At 44.0% G+C, this 17,919-nt stretch overlaps 1 protein-coding gene across 1 annotated transcript in view; it reads left to right on the top strand.

The window, feature by feature from the left end:
- The window catches only part of LOC126199159 (high mobility group protein 20A-like), a 99,119-nt gene that overhangs the window by 61,892 nt on the left and 19,308 nt on the right, over nt 1-17,919 (top strand). Inside the window, exon 5 of the mRNA XM_049935914.1 lies at nt 670-745. Coding sequence (XP_049791871.1) covers nt 670-745 — 76 coding nt within the window. The remainder of the gene's footprint in view (nt 1-669; nt 746-17,919) is intronic.

The following is a 17,919-nucleotide window of genomic DNA, read 5'->3' as shown; positions in this document are numbered from 1 at the left end:
ATACTTAACTATTTCTTCAATAGTAAGTATCATTTGATTACCTATGTAATTTCTGTGTTTGCTTAGTTTGTCCTGGTTATGAAAAAGAAAGTTAAAAAAATATAAGAAAGTTTATATTGGAATATTGTGTTTTCCTGTATCACTTTCACTTTAGTGCCTAACAATATGTGAATGTGTGAAGTCTCATCATGTTAATTTAGAAATTGGTGGTCTGTGTGCTTAATTTTACAAGTCTTCAATCTTTGTAGTGTATGAATGAAAATGTCTTATTGTATAATTTAGAGCATGGTTAATATGTGTGTTAGTCAGTCTTTCTGTGTAATCGTTATGGGCTACACTTTATAAACAGGGTGTATAATTATCCACCTTCTTGCCAGCTGATGTATTTAGCAGTTTATATCTGGTATGGAACTAGTAATAGAAAGTATAAATGTGTAGAAGCAAAGAATAGCACATTTCCTGAAAGTGGGGGAAGTATATCTCATGTTTTAGGTGAGTCGAAAATATAATGTTTTAAATATTATTGAAAATTGTCAAGCAAAGTAGTACTTGTTCTAGTGTCTATTATCACTGTTGTACTGCAAAAATTGTTAGTATCATTTGCATAGTGTTGCACTTAAATGTGCTTTCAAATCTCGGACATTTATAAACATTAAATATTTTCTGCAGGATACAGAGAAGGATGCAGATTTCAATGGACTTGACATCCCCATATTCACAGAGGAGTTCCTTGATCATAATAAAGGTTTGTAAACTAGCTGTGGCATGGAAAGCATTGATCTAAAACCAGTTCACACAAATGAGATCTGACTTTGGTTAGGAAAAAAAAAAAACTTTGCCTCCATAACATATATACAGCACTGTCAAACTCACATCAATATTGTAGAAACAGTTGCATATCCTCAATTCTGTTATTACTTTAGGCTATGTTCCTCAAGCTTGACTGCAACTTGACAAAGGTGAGTTGGATCAAATTCTGATAGTGACAATAAATTTTCATTTCTGTGTTTTTAAATAGACTGCATGTACTGTTTGAAACAACATATATATGACACTGCTCTATGTTCATTCTTAAACACATTTGAAGTATTTTCATATAGAGAAAAGAATACTCCCTTTGAGGATTATGTATTGTATTTTGAGTTCGATTTAGTGGCACGAGTGAGCTGTATGCTAACATCAGAATGTACATTTCTCTGTATCCCATTTACAAATTAGTCTATGACAACAGATGTAAATAATTGAAGGAGTATAGGTAATAACTCGTGTAGTTGAGGTGTTAAGTTGTCCTTAGACACATAAACAAGACTGAAAATATTGCTAAGCTTTCAGAGGCTTTCATTCTTCACGGATGCATGACTACATTTTTCTCCTGGCTACATTGTATAAGCACTGCAGCTCACATGGGGTTGTAGTGGATGGAATGGGCCAGAGGAGAAAGGAGACAGTGAGTAGGAGGTAGGCTTGGAGGGAAGATTAGTCACCAGCTGGACGGGAGAGGCCAGAAGTGCATGGGATAGGAATGTGGCACCAGTAAACTAGCAGCTGCACAGGCAGAGGGAGTAAAGTTGGCACACAGTGTCATGGACAAGAGGACTGGGAGTGGAGGTAGAACAGAGGAAGAATGAGACTGCAGGAAGGAGGTTATACATGAAATGAGGGAGGGGGATATTGATGAAGGGGTGGAGGTGAGTGTGTGAAAGAGGCTAAAGGAGACAGGCTTTGAGGATTGTGGGCGCAAAAGGAAGCAGGTATTCGAGTAGGATCCAGATGACACAGGCTGTGAAACAGCTGTCGAAGTCACAACCTGTACAATCTGGCTCATCTCCTCCTCCTCCTCCAAATACTAGCATCTTTGAACTGTCATACATATATAAGAATTGTCTTTATAACATAAACTTCGATCTTGTAATCCTTTTAACCTTGATATCTGCTAGCCCCTCCTGCACCCACTTCCACCCCAGTTCCCATGGTCCCCACTGCACTTCTACACTCACTCTGAATAGGAAGTTTATTATATCACAAAAAAGTAATTTTCTCCAATGGAAAAATGGAACGTTCTTGAACAAGAAATAAGAAAATGTTATCTAAGGCAAAAGGCCTGGAAATGCCACAGTAAATTGAAAGTTCCGTAATCCAGTGTCCCTGCCACAATCAAAGTCTGGAAGGGACATGTCAAAGTCCTGAGAGGACAAGTAATCTTTAAGTCTAGCATAGTGCCAATGACAATAACAATAACAAATTTTAGAAGTCCGGCTGCTGCTCATGGTGTCAGAGGCCATGTGTCTTTGTTGTAGAGATCAAGCTGGCAATTCCTGGATGGGAAGGTTGACAAGGGTGGGATGTCATAGTAGTGGTGGCTCCAACTGTCATTCTGATTATGGGAATGCTTTTGCAATTGGTGCATGGTCCAGGAAGCTGACTCAAAGTGAAGTGGCCCATTGCACTCCTGGTGCCAGTGTAAATATTACCCATGCTCCAGGATATTGCAGTAATTATTTTTGATCATACAGCCTGTGGAGGAGTAATGGTCCATGAGGCCAGCGACCTCTGGCGGCGTACAGTTGGCAAAGCTTAGTGCTACCCTCCTGTCTGTTGTCTGCAGAGAGGTCTGTTGCCTGTATAACCTATCTGTGTTGTCCCCCAAAAGGGGAGAGGAGGCAGCAGAACATATTATGAGCCTGAATGAGGCTGGATTCCCACTGGTAGCTGGGAGGTTAAGGTTCACCTCCATTGGTTTTGGTGCTGGTGTGGCCTGTGGGGCAGCTTAGGACCCCTCCAGAGAGCCATTTGCAGTCAAAAGCTGAGACAGGCAGGTGGTGTCCAGGATAGGCATTGTTAATGATTCTACCTCTGGAACAAAAGATGATGGTAGAATAACAGGCCCCAGAAAAGGACCACGGCAAGGCTGCAATTGGTTAATGTGCTTAAGGCATACTGTGCTGTCTTTGAAGGGTCACATTGGTTATGGCCTGAGTCAGAAAATTGAAACAACCACAGGGAACCAATGCTGGTGGCCTTTGGTGAAGACAAGGGCCCTCATAGATCGTGACGAGAAGTACCTCACTGCCAACTGATAGTTCCGCCAAAGGCAGCAGTGGAAAAATACCCAAATATACAATGAAGCCCCCCATAAACCATGGACCTTGCCGTCGGTGGGGAGGCTTGCGTGCCTCAGCAATACAGATAGCTGTACCGTAGGTGCAGCCACGACGGAGGGATATCTGTTGAGGGAGCCCAGACAAACGTGGTTCCTGAAGAGGGGCAGCAGCCTTTTGTTATCGGGAGAAAGAAAACGGGTGTTCTATGGATTGGAGTGTGGAATGTCAGATCTCTTAATCAGGCAGGTAGGTTAGAAAATTTAAAAAGGGAAATGGATAGGTTGAAGTTAGATATAGTGGGAATTAGTGAAGTTCGGTGGCAGGAAGAACAAGATTCCTGGTCATGTGAATACAGGGTTATAAATACAAAACTGAATAGGGGTAATGCAGAAGTATGTCTAATAATGAATAAAAAAAATAAGAGCGCAGGTAAGCTACTACAAGCAGCATAGTGAACACATTATTGTTGCCAAAATAGAGACATAGCTCACGCCTACCACAGTAGTACAAATTTATATGCCAACTAACTCCGCAGATGATGAAGAGATTGAATAAATCTATGATGTGATAAAAGAAATTATTCAGATAGCGAAGGGAGATGTACATTTAATTGTCATGGGGGACTGGAATTCGATAGTAGGAAAAGGAAGAGAAGGAAAAGTAATAGGCGAATATGGAATGGGGGTAAGGAATGAAAGAGGAATCCGCCTGGTAGAATTTTGCACAGAGCATAACTTAATTGTAGCTAACACTTAGTTTTAAGAATCATGATAGAAAGTTGTATACGTGGAAGTGGCCTGGAGACACTGGAAGATTTCAGATAGATTGTATCATGGTTAGACAGAGATTTAGGAGCCAGGTTTTAAATTGTAAGACATATCCAGGGGCAGATCTGGACTCTGACCACAATTTATTGGTTCTGAAATGTAGATTAAACTTGAGAAACTGCAAAAAGGTGGCATTTTAAGGAGATGGGACATGGATAAACTGAAAGAACAAGCGGTTGTAGAGAATTTCAGAGAGAGCGGTAGGGAACAATTGGCAAGGACGGAGGAAAGAAATACAGCAGAAGAAGAATGGGTAGCTTTGAGAGATGAAATAGTGAAGGCAGCAGAGGATCAAGTAGGTAAAAAGATGAGGGCTAGTAGAAATCCCTGGGTAACAGAAGAGATATTGAATTTAATTGATGAAAGGAGAAAATATAAAAAATGCAGTAAATGAAGCAGCCACAAAGGAATACAAACGTCTCAAAAATGAGATCGACAGGAAGTGCAAAATGGCTAAGGAGGGATGGCTAGAGGACAAATGTAAGGATGTAGAGGCATATATCATTACCGATGAGATAGATACAACCTACAGGAAAATTAAGGAGACCTTTGGAGAAAAGAAAACTACCTGTATGAATATCAAGAGCTCATGTGGAAAACTGGTTCTAAGCAAAGAAGGGAAAGCAGAAAGGCGGAAGGAGTATATAAAGGGTCTACACAAAGGCAATGTACTTGGGGCTAATATCATGGAAATGGAACAGGGTGTAGATGAAGATGAAATGGGAGATATGATACTGCGTGAAGCATTTCACAGAGCACTGAAAGACCTAAGTCGAAACAAGCCCCGGGAGTAGACAACATTCCATTAGAAGTACTCATAGCCTTGGGAGAGCCAACCATGACAAAACTCTACCATCTGGTGAACATGATGTATGAGACAGGCAAAATACCCTTACCCTTCAAGAAGAATATAATAATTCCAATCCCAAAGAAAGCAGGTGTTGACAGGTGTGAAAATTACTAAACTATCAGTTTAATAAGTCATGGCTGCAAAATACTGACATGAATTCTTTACAGACAAATAGAAAAACTGGCAGAAGCCAACCTCAGGAAAGATCAGTTTAGATTCTGTCAAAATACTGGAGCACGCGAGGCAATACTGACCCTACAACTTATCTTAGAAGATAGATTAATGAAAGGCAAACCTGCTTTTCTAGCATTTGTAGACCTAGAGAAAGCTTTTGACAATGGTGACTGGAATACTGTCTTTCAAATTCTGAAGGTAGCAGGGGTCAAATACAGGGAGCAAAAGGCAATTTATAATTTGTGCAGAAACCAGATGTCAGTTAGAAAAGTCGAGAGGCACGGAAGGGAAGCAGTGGTTTGGAAGGGAGTGAGACAGGGTTGTAGCCTATCCCTGATATTATGGAAACAAAAGAAAAATTTGGAGTGCGTCTGGTACTGCGCGCCGTGGCATTTGAGTCTGCGCCATACAGCATGGAGGTTGATGACCCCTACAGGTCTCTGCACCATCGCGCCGTAAGCCGTGGCTGCGCATGCCTCCTGGCCTACATTTAGTGTGAGGGCGCCACAGTGGAACACGTGGTCCTAGCAGCCAATAGCGGCACCCCCGATCATGTATTTAAGCGCCTGCCTCTCACTCAGCCAGCCAGTTTAATCTTGCATGCGTCTCTGGACTTATCAACTTGCTTTAGACAGCGTCTTTACCTTCTAGTTTTGTGTACGAGTGGATGTGGTTTTCTTGTGATTTTGTTGTTTCGATCTTGTTGTTAGTTAGGTACTTCATTGGTCATGTCCGTTCTCTCCCATTTGTGTCGTCATTCGCGGGCTGCTCCATGGGTCCCGCCGCGCTTTCCGTCCTTTCAACCCTGCAACTGTTCTGGTCGCAGTTACGACATTTTGATGATGAGGTAAATGGTGGTCGTTGTTGGCATGGAGGCGAAGTTGGTCTGTCTGCTTTAGCAACAGCAGCAGTTCATGCAGTTCCAGTTAGTCATCTTACAGCAGTCGCTGTGATTGCTAACAGACGAAGTCGATGTCCAGGACGCATTACCACAACAACTTCTGAGTCCTCGGTTGTCCAATGTGTTCCCACTCCCGTCGTTGTTCTCACCATTTAATGATGCTACAGAAGACTGGGAGATGTACTTACATCGACTGAAACAGCATTTCACGGCTTTTCAAGTCACGGACGACTCCTTGCAGCGGTCGTTGTTTTTGTCTTGGGCCTCCCCAGACACATTCTTTCTTCTCCGCAAGTTGGCACCATTCTCTGACCCTGTGGCCCTGTCTTTCCAAGAGATCTGCCTTTTGCTGACAAGCTATTATTTCCAAAGCTACCATATGGTCACCTCTTGGCTGGAGTTCCACCAGTACCATAAACAGCCTGGTCAATCGTATCATTCCTGGGTCATGGACTTACAAGGTCTCAGCCGTCGATGCCATTTTACGTGCACCCATCACCAGTGTAAGGCTTCGTATGCGGACTCCCTTATCCAGAATGTGGAAGAGATCCTCCACATTGCCCACTGCTTTGAAATTTCTCAAGCAGCTAACGAGCATCTCATGGCGTGGCCAAGGTGGCGGCGATTGAGGCGTCACGTGCGGGCTCCACCGTTGTGCCGTCGACATGGCCCGGCCGACAGAGGCCAGCGCCTTCGGGACTCCTCATTGTCCAACGTCTCTATGGCATCGGCGCCTCCGGACACCCCTCATCGCCGGTCGCGCGGCCCACTTTCATCTTTCCTCCAGTGCTTTACTGCACATTCTCGGGCTGACCGATGGAAAACTTGCGCGCTGTGTGACAAAGAGGGCCACATCCAATCGGTTTGTCGTAGTCGCTCGACTCACTCCAGTCCTGCCCCTCCTGGGCCTCAAGATACCGTACATGCTCTGCAATCGGTCGTCCCACAGGATGACCCATCAACACGGAAGCTTTTCCTAACATTGCCTTTTCACTGAGGATGTCAGTTTTCAGGTCGACACTGGGGCCACCGTCTTCCTGATTAATACCCGGCTGGGCTCTCCTGAGTTGTCACCTCCCTCTCGCTGTATGGTCGCCTACAGAGACAGTTCTATTCCCCTTCGTGGACAGTGCGTCGTCCAGGCAACGTACAAGCAAGTTCACCGGCTCCTTACTCTCTTTGTCATTAACCGTCCATCGGCTTCGAATATTTTCGGCATGGATGCTTTTCAGCTGTTGGGCTTTTCAATTTCTGACAAAATTAGGTCGTTTCCATGGCTGTTCCTTTTCAGGACCTGGATGATCTGTGCTCTGCTTTTGCGTCGTCATTTGCAACGGATCTTGGATGTGCTTCCGGTTTTCAAGTGCACATCACCCTTCGACCGGACGTGGAGCCTCGCTTTTTCCAGCCCCGGCCCCGGCCCCTTCCGGTGGCCTTACGGCCAGCAGTCAAGCAGGAACTTGATCAGCTCCAGGCTGCTGGCGTTCTGGAACCTGTGACTTACAGTGCCTGGGTGACACCATTGGCGGTAATACAGAAACCCAATGGGTCCCTTCAGCTTTGTGGGGACTTCGGCGCTACTGTCAATGCTCAGTCCCTCGTCGACACTTACCCCATTCCCCGACAGGAAGACCTTCTCACCAAGCTTGCAGGGGAAGAGTATTTTTCAAAGATCAACCTAGCTGAGGTATACCGCTAGTTACCCTTGAATGCCAAATCTCAGAACATCATGGTTATCACACACCTTTCAGATTGTACAAGTACAAGCACCTTCCCTGTGGTGTCTCTTCGGTGCCGGCCATTTTCCAGCGGTTCCTGGAGCAGCTTACACAGCCTATCTCCGCTTGCGTAAATTATCTGGATGACATCTTAGTCACCGTGTGTTCCCGCCAGGAATATTTGCAAAATCTCAGTGCCTTATTTCATGCTCTGCAGTCAGCGGGTTTATGCTGTCAGCTGGACAAGTGTTGTTTTTTTTAACCGGAAGTGGAATACTTATGCCACTGGCTTAGCAAAGATGATATTTGCCCTTCAGGTCGTAATGTCGTGGCCATTGAGGCCCTTCCTTGTCCCAAGGACTTATTTGGACTCCAGGTGTTTTTGGGCAAGATTACTTATTACTTAAAGTTCTTGCCCCAGGCTGCCTCCGTTGCTCAACCCCTCTATCTCTTTCGTTGCAAAGGGGTACCTTTTGATTGGACTCCTGCCTGTGACCAGGCTTTCCTCCATTTAAAGGCAATGCTGCAGTCTTCCCCTTGCCTTACTCCCCTCTCTCCGGACCACCCCGTGGTTGTGGCGGCTGATGTGTTGGCCTACGTCATTGGGGCCGTCCTTGCGCATCGGGATGCCGATGGCTCCGAACAGTCCATCGCTTATGCCTCTAAGACATTGACCCCAGCACAACGGAACTACTCCCCAGTTGAAAAGGAGGCCCTGGTGATCGTGTTCACCGTCCTAAAATTTCACACCTATTTTTTTGAGGCAAAGTTCATCCTCCTGACAGACCATAAACCCTTGGTTACGCTTTTTGGACCCCAATATCACCTTCCAGAGCAGACGGCTCAATGTCTCCAGTGCTGGGCATTGTTTTTATGAAATTATGCTTACACCATCCTGTATAAGCCCACCGCCCACCATGCTAATGCGGATGCCTTGTCACATCTCCCAGCAGGTCCCGATCCTGCCTTTGACCAACAGGATGTCCTCTGCTTTCACATTGATTCCGCCTGCCGGGATGCACTTGACGGTCTGCCTCTCATGGCTGCTCACATTGCTGCGGCTACCAGCCGCAACCATATCTTGCAGCAGGTTCTCCACTACGTGGACCACAGGTGGCCCTTTTAAGTTACTCGTTGGATGCAGTCCAATTTCAGCCCCTGTCCCACATGCTCTCTGTGGTCGATGATGTCCTTCTGTTGGCCACGGAGTCAGATGCCCATCGGGTGGTCATCCCTCCAAATTTACAGCTTCGGGTGCTCAGTTTGTTACACCTTGGGAACTGGGATAAGTCCCGTATGAAAGTTTTGGTTCGCCGGCATGTGTATTGGCCCAGCATCGATGACGATATTGACCACCTGGCCCTTGTGTGCACTGTGTGTACATGTCACCAGGCAAGTCTCCCTCAGTCTTTTACACCTGGCCTGTGCCTCACCGGCCCTGGGATCGCATCCATATCGATTTTGTGGGCCTGTTTTTGGGGTCCATGTGGTTACTTATTGTTGATGCCTACTCCAAATACCCATATGTTGTCCACATGGCATCCACCACCACAGAGGCTACACTCATGGCCCTGGCCCAGGTTCTTGCCTTTGAGGGCCTGCCACACACATTGGTCTCTGATAATGGCCCCAATTCACGGCGGCGTCCTTCCAAAACTTCCATCAGGCCAACGGTATCAAACATATCCATAGCCCTCCTTTCCACCCTTCATCCAATGGCACAGCAGAGAGGCTTGTCCGCACTATCAAACAACAGTTGACAAAGGCGGTCAACACATCTCCAACCACAACGGCTCTCACCCTGTTTTTGAGCAGCTATCGCACTAAGCCAATTGACGGCCACGGTCCGGTAGAGCTCCTTCATGGGCAACAGCCACGGACCCTGCTCCATTTGCTGATGCCATTCCCCTTCTGCCCCCACTCCCAGCCCTCGCAGCGTTATGCTCCTGGGTGCGGCCATGTGGGCCCGCAAGTATGGGCGCAAGGTGGGTTGGATGATGCCCGCCTATGGGCGGCGTGTGACGTCGTTGCAGTTGTCGAAAGGGTTGTAGCACTGCCATGATAATCAGCTCCATCCACGTGCCCCCTTAGGACTCGCGCTGCCGCCTCATCCCTACCTCCTTCGGGTATGGACATGGTCCTCGAGTCGCCCCCCCTGCCCCCGGTTGCCGTCTCCCCGCGAGCCTGCCACCGGCCCTCCCTGCCCCCAGGTGGATCGGCAGCTCCCTCCCCCACCCTGGACTCTGGGTTGGCCATCGTGGATCCCTCAGGCGTCACTTCCGCCCCCCCCCCCCCAGCCCCTCACCACTGGCGGTTGATGAACCCGGCACTTCTTCCCACTGCCGCCCACCTCGGCACCATCCGCAGAGCATTTTCTCCCCTACGCACAAGTTTCAGGGGCGAGGGATCTGGTGCTGCATGGTGTGGAATTTGAATCCGCGCCAGACAGCATGGAAGTCGAAGACCCCTAGAGGTCTCTGCAACATTACGCCATAAGCCATGGCTGCACGCACCTCCTGGCCCAATTTAGTGTGAGGGTGCGACAGTGGAACACGTGGTCCTAGCGGCCAATAGCGGCACCCCCGATCATGTATTTAATCACCTGCCTCTCGCTCAGCCAGCCAGTCTAATCTTGCGTGTGTGTCTGGACTTATCGCCTCGCCTTAGACAGCGTCTTTACTATCTTGTTTTGTGTATGAGTGGACGTGGTTTTCTTGTGACTCTGTTGTTTTGATCTTGTTGTTGTTAGTTAGGTCCATGTCCGTTCTCTCCTGTTTGTGTCGTCGTTCACGGGCCGCTCCGTGGGTCCCGCCGCGCTTTCCATCTCGTCAACCCCATGACAATTCCGGTCAAAGTTACAACAGTGGGAATTAAAATCCATGGAGAAGAAATAAAAACTTTGAGGTTTGCCAATGACATTGTAATTCTGTCAGAGACAGAAAAGGACCTGGAAGAGCAGTTGAACAGAATGGACAGTGTCTTGAAAGGAAGATATAAGATGAACATCAACAAAAACAGAACGAGGATAATAGAATGTAGTCACATTAAATAAGGTGATGCTGAGGGAATTAGATCAGGAAATGAGACACTTAAAGTAGTAGATGAGTTTTGCTATTTGGGGAGCAAAATAACTGATTATGGTCGAAGTAGAGAGGATGTAAAATTTAGACTGGCAAAGACAAGGAGAGTGTTTCTGAAGAAGAGAAATTTGTTAACATAGGGTATAGATTTAAGTGTCAGGAAATCCTTTCTGAAAATATTTTTATGTATTGTAGCCATGTATGGAAGTGAAAAATGGACGATAAGTAGTTTAGACAAGAAGAGAATAGAAGCTTTTGAAGTGTGGTGCTACAGAAGAATGCTGAAGATTAGATGGATACATCACCTACTTATTGAGGAGGTACTGAATAGAATCGGGGGGGAGAGGAATTTGCGGCACAACTTGACTAGAAGAAAGGATTGGTTGGTAGGACACATTCTGAGGCATTAGTGGATTGCCAATTTATTATTGGAGGAAAGGGTGGAGGGTGAAAATCATAGAGGGAGACCAAGGGATGAATACACTAAGAAGATTCAGAAGGATGTAGGTTGCAGGAGGTACTTGGAGATGAAGAACCTTGTACAGGATAGGGTAGCGTGGAGAGCTGCATCAAACCAGTCTCTGGACAGAAGACCATAACAACAACAACAACATAGAATGAAGGAAGATGGTTGCATCACAAAAATCAATCTTCTCTGATGGGATTAGTTGGAACACAATAATAAAAAAACAGAACACTTCTTGAATAGAAAACAACAAAATCATATTCGAGGCAAAAGGCATGAAAATGTCCAAGTCCGATATCCCTGGATAATCCCTGCCCCAATCAAAGTCTGGAAGGGATACCACAAAGTTGTGAGAGGCTGAGTAAAAGTTTAAGTTCAGCATAGTGACAGTGGTAACAAAATTACAAGTCTAGCATTGGAGGCCAAATCTCTTCAGTGTAGAGGCCAAGCTGGCAACTTCTGAATGAGAAGGTTGATGCAGGCAGTGACTTCATAGTAGCAGTGGCTCCAGAGTGAGATCTTGGTTGTGGGAATGCTTTGGCAATAAGCATCTGTCCCTGGAAGCTCACTCATAGTGAAATGGACCACAGTAGCTGGATGCTTGCGTAAATACTGCCCGTGCTGCTATTTCTGGTAATGTGGCCTACACAAGAGAAGAGGTCTGTAGGACCAGTGAACTCTGGCAGTGCTCAGGTTGCGTTGTGGTGGCAAAGCGGAGGTGGCCTTCTTGTGTCTGTCATCTACAGATAGGTCTATTGCTTGTGTAACCCAATCTGTTTTGTTGGTTGCTGTCTAAATCAGTGCAAGGCCTTGACACAACATATCTCCCTTTCCAAGTCCACTCCTCCAAGTCATGTGTGCAAGACACAACTGCTGGTACGATATAGTCGACTGGGATAATTAAGCCCATGTAGGTATATGTGTGTGTATATTCTGTTAACCCAAATACAATGCCATTTGTTACCATACAAATCCCACCACTCCATCTTTCAGTTAATGGTACAGCAACTTCTTGAGATGTTGAAGAAAGGATATCAGCCTCAGTTGCAGAATGGTTTTTTATTTATTTAATTTGTAAGGCATTTCACTCTCGCAGCAACATTATCAGACATCCGGGGAAAACCAAGTTCCCTCAATACAAATTTATGAGCCAGGAATCAGCTATAAAGCTCCATTGTCAGTTAAATAAAGCAACTGGGAAACCACGACCCGAGTTGTGAAATGAGCATAACCAAAGACAAATTCACCAAGTAAAAAAATTTGAGAACCACTGGCAAGTATACAGAAATTTCAGCAGCCACCAAAATTGGCACGTCATCAATAAAATTTGCAGGACACATCCACTAGGTAAAAACATTCAATGATCACTGGCAAGAGTACAGAACATCATACCATCACCAAAAATGGCTTGTCATCCAATAAAATATAGAGGACACATCCCCCTACAGAAATAAATGAGCACATGTTTCAAGGCAAAGAGAGGTAAATGAAAGAATCATAGAAACCACACAAATAAGGGTGGAGATAAAGGAACAAATATTGAGAGCTAAGAGACCTTGGCTCATTGGTCCTTGGTGGTCCTGGGCTCTTAAAATAGACTCTTCTCAAAATCTCAAATTCTTTTGAGGATGTTCATCATCTTGCCTTTTTGTACAACATGCAAAATATGAAGATTGTTTATGTATGGTGGGTAATAATCCCTTTTCTTGTCCCCTTTTGTTATGACTTGTTTAAACTGTTTAGAAACACTAATGTACAAATTGTGTTCTCTAGAAATGTGTGAACACAGTTCCTGGTTCCTCACAAAGGGGAATCTAAGTCTTTCCCCTTCTCGAGATCAGGAGTGTATAAAATTCAGAGCCCTGATTGTGACACACATTACATCGGCCAAACGGGGAGGTCCTTTATAGCACTTTTCAGTGAGCATCTTTTAACAAAAAACAAGGACAACTTAAAAAATATTGTCCCTTCGCGCGATACATGAAAACTTCTCGGCGTTGCCCATCCTCCATAAATGATCTCGACATTTTGCACGTTGTACAAAAAGGCAAGAAGATGAACATCCTCTAAGAATTTGAGATTTCAAAAAAGCGTCTATTTTAAGAGCCCAGGCCTGTCCAGCGAACAACTGATCTTTCACAAAAAGGGTTACTTCGAGGCTATGTTTTTACTTTTTAACTGAATATGCACATGTGGCTTTGGTTTATAGATTGATGTTTAGTTCTACTTCCTTGTTTTTATCTTATATAATGGATCTAATTTCATCATTACTCTGTAAACAAGTTCTCTCTTTTCCCATCTGGCGGTGCCACCTAGTACAGTATCTATCACTTTGATTCATGGCTCTGTAGTAATAGCTGTAAATGTGTGCCACAAGTACACTTTTATACATCTGGCGTATTTCTTCCATTTAAGTTATAAGCACACAAACACTTGAGACAACAATCTTGTTATTTGTCATTTTATGAGGCCAAGGATAATTGGCTTTTCTTGTTCAGTTGAAATTCAAGTAAATGTTTTCTAATTTCTGCCTTGAAGTTCTGTATTTGCATTGTGTTTCCTGTTAGCTTCTGAGACAATACTTACACATTTACCACTGAGGTGTTCAAGAGGATTTTAAAGATGACTTTCATCCTGACTTTCTACAAGGGAGGGGAATCCGCAATGAGTGGAGGCACAGTTTTGGGGCAAGATGATTGCCCCAGTCCAACATCAAGGTCCACCGCCTCTGAAGAAGATTCGAGAGACATGTCAGAGGGGATGACATTTACATTATCGGACTATGTACTTCCCATCTCCATCAGTGGGCAGTTTCTCACCTTTGATTTTGATTTTTTGGTCTGAGGAGGCTTCGGAGCCACACCATGGAAGTGATAGTGTCAGCAGTGGACAGAGGACCAGACTGATTCCCCAACATAAGCAACCATGGCCTTTTCTGAAGTGCTGGGGGAGGGACAGGCTTCAGAATGACTGCAGCAGCAAAAGTGCATTGACAAATGCAGGTACCAGTGCTGGCACTAGCAACCTCTTTTTGTGTAGCAGCATCAACTTTCTGCACTGGCTGGTTAAGAACCACAGGAAAGGAGATATCAAACATGGGGGGCAGCATGGCCTCATACATCTTTTTGGCCCCTCATACTGGATGCAAATCAGAGCCCTTAGCTCTTGTATCTTCCATTCTTCAAGATATAAGCTGCAGTCCCAACTCCAGACAGGATGAGCCCTTACCACAAGTGGCTTCTCTGTGATACCTGAGATTGGCTGTTAGTGCCTACCAGCGGCCAGTCCTTTCCATGGGAGGAGAAGGAGAGAATTTCAAGGGTTCCACCTCGATTCCTTGAGGAGTTACAGAAATAAAAGTCTGCCTACACAGAGCCCCCGCATACCTAAGTAAGCCTTATACAACTGAGATGCATCAGGCTTCACAGACGTTGCCCCCAACGACTGTTCCACGGTGGTTGTTGAAGCATGTCCAGCTCCATTTTGGTAATCCTCCATCCAGTATGTCAATGTGGAGTTGTCACTGGATTGTAGGTTGTCAATAACTTCCCGCTGAACATGGTCCAGGAGGGCTGGAGAGCAGAAAGAGAGGCCAATGGCTGAGAATGACCCAGTAGCAGCACAGAAATGAGGGGGAGTACTTGTGTTGAGGATGCAAAGCTCATGAGATGTCATGAGGCTCTGCAAAACCCGACCCTGAGGATGAGGTTGAGGTCCACAAGACATGGGCGTTGAAGTCTCCCAGTAGCAGAAATGGTCAGGGGAGTTATTCCCTAAGATCTGTGAGAAATCTCCCAGTAGCAGAAATGGTCGGGGGAGTTGTTCCCTAAGATCTGTGAGAGCTTCAGAGTCTATTGCACATTGCTGAGGTAAACAAAGCAAGCAAACAGTGATCCTCTGACACACATGAATTTGAACTGCAACTGCTTGCAAGTCAGTAGCCTGGGGTAGAGCAGAGGAGTGGAGCACATTATTGACAAACACAGCGACCCCTCCCTTGACCCTTTTGCCACTCAGATCATCTTTGTAATGGAGCATATAGGCCCACAGTATGTGATAGAACATATAGCCCCACAGTACAGGGGCATCACGTGCTTTAAAATGTGTTCCCTGCAAACACAAGCAGAGGGAGTGTTCCTGTGCTCAGAGTTTCAGTTCCTCCACATGTGGCCAAACCCACTAATGTTCCACTGTAGGATGGGAGCCATCTATTGTGGGGGTTGGACTTTTAAAGATGACTTTTCCTTTTTTTAAGGGTGAGAAATAAATAGCAATTTGATCTAAATTGTCTACTTCTTGTTTTCCTTTGTTGTATTCAGTAACGACTGCTGGTTTATGTTTTCCATGTCCAGATTGATCTTTGGTGATGGAACTGTATCTAAAATGTTTTGTATTTACAGAAAGAACACTTACCTCCTGTCTTTCCATTTCCCAATTGTAATTCCATCATGTGACTTTACCTACCATTTCACCCTTTTTATGCCGTTTTTCATATTTATGAAAGTTGCCATCTGTTCTTTTCAGTGTCCTTACCAAATTTATCTTCTTTCCAAGCAGCTGTTTTACAAGAAGAATGGATGTATAACAGTTATCTGTAACAACTGTCACCCTACCCCAAAAAAAAGAAAATATTGATAAGCTGCCGTTTGATACCTTCTGCCAAGTTTTTAGACACAACATTTGTGCATCCTTTATATGTCACCATGTATAGAGTATATATAATTCAGTCGTATAATTTGAAAATCTTAATCCCATATTATGGCCTTTAACTGAAATATAAGGTAAAAGCTAAACTCGTTTTCTAAGTGATCCATGGTGATATTTATTGTTTCCGTGAACTTAAGAGTTTTATCACCTTTAGCTGACTTATTATCTGTGAAATGTTTTAATGGATGAGTAACTGTAGGCAGTTTCTGCTTATTATTTTAGGCAAAATGTTATACTTGAACAGAGCATTATAGTCAAGTAATTTTCTATTTTGGGATGTATTATCAGTTATTTGCACTTAATCATGCCAAAAAATCTTTGAATTTCTTCACAATTCATTTCCTTCCAACACTTATTCAGCACACTATGACTTAGATAGTTGCCATCTAAAAACAGTGCAGCATATCTGTTGGGCTCAGTAACAGTGAAATTAATTACTTCCTCTCTTTTAAATTAAAAATCCTCAGGGCCTCAGCATGCTTTTGCTGAGTACGGGCTTGGTGATTCCGGCTTTCCTGAGCTGGGGACTGGTAAGCACCAGCAGTCCTCTGTCTGTGAACTGGGCATGCTTCAACAACCACTGTGTGGCACGGCAGGGGAATGTTGTGTGTTGCAGGGAACAGGGATCTTGGCTTGACCTACCAGATTGTGGGGATGGTAAAACCTCTATAAAAAAAACCTTCCAGTCTCAGGGTGTACTGCACACCAATGAGGTGAATGTCTGTTGAGACGGAACAGTCGTTGGGGGCAACCTCTGGGGAACCTGATGCTTCTCACTTGTATAAGGCTTACCTAGGCAAGTAGAAAGCATCACTTGTGAGATATTCAGCTTTTCCTTTTCTCACACAATATCTTGTGAATGGTGGACAAAGGACAACAGACATATTCCATGTTTCTAGATTTCCAGAAAGTGTTTGGAACAGTGTAATTTGTTATCAAAGTACAGTGGCCTGTAGATCATCATACACCATATTGGGATGTGTTACCATGTCACTTACAAGCTGTTACTGCTATAATGCTTAATTTGTATAACAGGCGCACACCATTGTATAGTTCAGGAAATTAAAATAATTATGGCACAGGTTCTGTTTTGATGGTCATCATTAAGAGTAGTTGTAATGTTCAAAATTTGGATTCCCTGATCAGTGTCTTGTTCGTTCGTTGCCATAAAAAATCACAGATGTACATTTTGTGCAAGCTTAACATAGGGTTTTACTAACTCTGGTCTGTCAATACTCAATTTGACATTGTCTAGAACCAACTCTTGAATTATAGGCCCAATTAAACTTGTGTAGTCGATCATAAGAAATGCTTTTAGCTTGAATTATTATTTTATGACCAGTTCCTTCCCAGGTGTGACAGCACTCAGCTTTAATATCACATCTGTTGTAATCTATAGCAATCAACAATAGTAGCAATATTGCTTGTTTAAGCTTTGCTTTACTTGCAAAGATAATATCTTTACTGTTATTTTGGAACTGACACTCAAATACTTTTTCACAGTTTAATTCATCTTTCATCAGTCCATAATTGAAATAAAGTCAGTCCAGCATTGGAAAGTAGCCTTCATAACATTTCCCTCAAATATTGTGAAATAAAATCACCCAAAACTCAGTATCATAACTTCATTAATTATGTTGCTATTCAGTATCAGTTTTTTAGTTTTTACGAAATACATTTTAAATGGCATTTCAGCTTAACACAACTTTACTTGCTGTGATATACAGGACATAAAATCCTGTCTGAGGCCTGCGATCATTTTTATGTTAACAATTGACAACCAATGCTGTACAATCACAATAAAGTCATGAGATGTTCAATTGACTCTTAATTAGAACATGCTAAGCATTTTAGGATTACACCCATCTTCAGACATCTGTTACAAAAAAGTAAGAGGCGTGTTTATTAAGTAAGTACCATTTTGAAATTAAAAAAAGACGTGCTAAGATATCTCAATAATTTTATTTTTACATGAAAGCCTGTACCTTAATCTACTTTTCTACATAATTTCCATCAATATTGAGGCACTTGTCATAACATTGTACCAGTTTTTGAATACCCTCCTCATAGAAGTCTGCAACCTGACTTGTTAACC

The sequence above is a fragment of the Schistocerca nitens genome, chromosome 8 (assembly GCF_023898315.1).
Source record: "Schistocerca nitens isolate TAMUIC-IGC-003100 chromosome 8, iqSchNite1.1, whole genome shotgun sequence".
NCBI classification, from domain to species: Eukaryota; Metazoa; Arthropoda; class Insecta; order Orthoptera; family Acrididae; genus Schistocerca; species Schistocerca nitens.
The sequence above is the reverse complement of the archived record's forward strand: the minus strand, read 5'-3'. Positions and strand labels throughout refer to the sequence as shown.